The 3,022-nt window shown below is 57.5% G+C and overlaps 1 protein-coding gene across 1 annotated transcript; it reads left to right on the forward strand.

Annotated features, from left to right (window-relative positions):
- Positions 1–6: 6 nt before the first annotated feature.
- On the forward strand, positions 7–2,294 carry LOC109364981 (AT-rich interactive domain-containing protein 1A-like). The gene is made up of 2 exons (XM_019611551.2): positions 7–124; positions 760–2,294. The coding sequence occupies exons 1-2, from the start codon at positions 17–19 to the stop codon at positions 2,026–2,028; spliced, it is 1,377 nt and encodes a 458-aa protein (XP_019467096.1). The 5' UTR covers positions 7–16; the 3' UTR covers positions 2,029–2,294.
- Positions 2,295–3,022: the final 728 nt, after the last annotated feature.

A 3,022-nucleotide genomic window follows, 5' to 3' on the forward strand; every position in this document is an offset into this window, starting at 1 on the left:
TGAAGCCTGGAGGGTGATGATGTCTCTGAAGTCTGGGCTGCTCGCTGAGAGCACGTGGGCCTTAGATACCATAACTGTCCTGCTCCACGATGACAGCAGCGTCGCGTCCTTTGAGCTCAGGCAGGTGGGTGCAGATGCTCAGCACCGAGTGCTCGCTGACCGTGGATTTCCATGTGGTTGGTGTGCCAGCGCGTGGTCTCTCCTCTCTGGTGGGACGTATCGCCTGTAACGCGGAAAGGGAACCGTGGTGGGGAGGCCAAGAGGGGCTTTGCAGTAGAGTGCTGTGAAGGGCTGAAGGCTGCTCGCCTATCCTGGTGCAACAGCTCTGTCTTTTCGCTCGAGTGCAGCGTGGCTTGGGTGCCTCTAGAAGGGGCAGCCCGTCTCCATGATTTGCCTCGTGCCTGCAAGGCTGTTGTAAAAACTGTTCCACAATACTGTAGAGGCTGCTCTGCTTAGCATTGCCTCTTTCCTGAGCGTTAATCAGAGAGGAGACAAAAACCAAGAGTGTGCATGTTTACACAGCTCCCAGCTGGCTGGATCCTGACATTCAGGGACCCTTGTTTCTGTTCTGAGAGGACAGAAAGCTCTCTCTTGCAAAGAGCTTACTGCCAGAATGAAAAGAGTCCATTACTAAACGGCTCCTCAAGATCTCTGCCCTTCATGCAGTGGTTTTCCAATTGCTCATAGCGACCTCAGTTATGTTGTGGTCACTGATCCATCTTTCCTTCCTTCCCCTCCCGTTTTCTCCTCCCCCACTAGCTGCCAGGCCTGCTGGAAGTCCTGGTGGAGTATTTCCGGCGCTGCCTGATCGAGGTCTTTGGAGTCCTGGAGGAATACGAGGTGGGAGACCCAGGGCAAAGAGCACTCTGTGGGTTGGAGAGCGGCCACCAGCTCTGGCAGCTGGGTGGCGGAAATACCACTGAGCACATCCAGACCCACTTTGAGAGCAAGAGGGAGTGCTCCGCAGCTGAGAGCGGTGGAAATGCTCGGGCAGGGCAGGCTCCTCCATCTGGCAGCTCCTCAGCAGTTCTGGAGGATGAACCTCGCCGCAGAGATGAGACACCCCTCTGCCTCACCCACGACTGGCAGGACTCTCTGGCGAAGCGCTGCATCTGCGTCTCCAACATCATCAGGAGTTTGTCGTTTGTGCCGGGCAATGACACTGAGATGTGCAAACACGCCGGGCTGCTGCTGATCCTGGGGAAACTGCTGCTCTTACACCACGAGCACCCTGAGCGCAAGCAGGCAGCCCTGAGCTCTGAGAGAGAGGAGCTGGAGCAGGACCAGGGGCTGAGCTGCAGCCAGGAGGAGTGGTGGCGGGACTGCCTGCAGGCGCTGCGTGAGAACACACTGGTGACGCTGGCCAACATTTCTGGCCAGCTGGACCTGTCCCCTCTCCCAGAAAGCCTCTGCTTGCCCATCCTGGATGGACTCCTCCACTGGGCAGTATGTCCATCAGCAGAGGCCCAGGACCCTTTTCCAGCGCTGGGGTCGAATGCCGTCCTCTCCCCTCAGAGCCTGGTTTTGGAAGCACTCAGCAAACTCAGCACCCGGGACGCCAACGTGGATTTGATTCTCGCGGCTCCCCCCATCAGCCGCTTGGAGACGCTGTACAGCACCCTGCTGCGTTTCCTCCGCGACAGAAAGAGCGCGGTGTGCCGAGAGATGGCCGTGGTCCTGCTGGCCAGCTTGGCACAGGGACACAGCCTGGCAGCCAGAGCAATTGCTTTGCAGGAGAGGAGCATTGGCGACTTGCTGGGCTTCTTGGAGGACAGCCTGGCCGCCGCGCGGTGCCAGCAGAGCCAGGCCGGCCTGGTGCACGAGCAGAACGCGCCCTGTGAGCCGGCGAGCGTGGACATGATGCGCCGAGCTGCTCGGGCGCTGCTCGCCCTGGCTGAGGTGGACGAGAGCCGCTCGCAGTTCACGCTGCATGAGTCGCGGCTGTTGGACATCTCCGTGTCGCCCGCGGTGGATTCCTTGGTCTCCCAGGTGATCTGTGAGGTGCTGTTCTTAATTGCCCGGCCCTGACATCTGCGAGGTGCAGCTCACCCTGTGTGAGCGTGTGTGAGCAGGGAACTGAGAAGCCAACGGTTGCCCTTTATTTATGCACAATTGCCTCGGGAATCCACTGCCTGCGCTGTCCTGCTTCTCCCTTGGAGGATGATGTCCCCATTCCCTTTCCCCTTCTCCTGTTCTTCAAATTTGTCCTAAATCCCCAAAATCCCCAATTAAAAGAGACAAAGTTCTCTCTACACGGAGGACTCTTAAATTTTGTTTTAGCCAAAGTTGCTGTCTTCTACTGTACGTGTGGAGAGAACAACTTGTCCCCCTTTTCCCACCCCTTTCTAGCATGACGAGTTACGATGCCCTGCAGAGCGAGACGCAGGTATTTCATCTCTTGCCAGGCGGCCCTCCCTGGGGGCTGCTGTACAGGGCTCTGCCTTTTAAGTCATGGCTGCCTCAGCAGCCAACCAACTTGCAGTGTCTTTTCCTGCTTTTGTTTGCTTTCTAATCCAAGTGTGAGAAGGTCCTTGGATTTCCAGCTTAAGTTGCAGATGTAGACACCCCACTGTGATTTTTTTCAGCGATGCACTTTTGTGCACTGGGAACCCAGAGCGACTGGGGAGGGAACAAAGGGGACACTGACAGCAACACTGGGCCCCAGAGCCACTTGGCCAGGGACTGTGGGGACATGGGAGCGCAGATCCACCAGGGAGGGGACAACAGGGGGACCTGGGTGCACCAAAACCACCAAGGGACATCAGGAGAACACGGGAGGAATGTGGGCTAATGGGGGCATCCCACTAGGGTTAGGGGCTCCTAGAAGTCCTGATTTTGGGGGGAGGTGGTGTTCTTGGTGTTGGGAGGGTTAGGAGGTCTCTCACTGGGGCTATGTGAGTTGTTTGAGGGGGTCTTACTGGGGTTGGGAGAACTGGGGAGTCCCATTGTGGTTGGGGGTCCCGTTAGGTTGTGGAGCTCTCTGGGCTCCTGTTTTAATGGGGAGAGTCCTAAGAAGGGTTGG

This window comes from Meleagris gallopavo, unplaced genomic scaffold (genome assembly GCF_000146605.3).
Source record: "Meleagris gallopavo isolate NT-WF06-2002-E0010 breed Aviagen turkey brand Nicholas breeding stock unplaced genomic scaffold, Turkey_5.1 ChrUn_random_7180001948833, whole genome shotgun sequence".
In the NCBI taxonomy this organism is placed as follows: Eukaryota; Metazoa; Chordata; class Aves; order Galliformes; family Phasianidae; genus Meleagris; species Meleagris gallopavo.

Bases quoted from the DNA above. Each gene is read 5' to 3' on its own strand.
- LOC109364981 (XM_019611551.2), top strand. From the start codon at position 17: ATGATGTCTCTGAAGTCTGGGCTGCTCGCTGAGAGCACGTGGGCCTTA. The intron at 125-759 runs GTGGGTGCAGAT...CTCCCCCACTAG, and splicing joins CGTCCTTTGAGCTCAGGCAG to CTGCCAGGCCTGCTGGAAGT.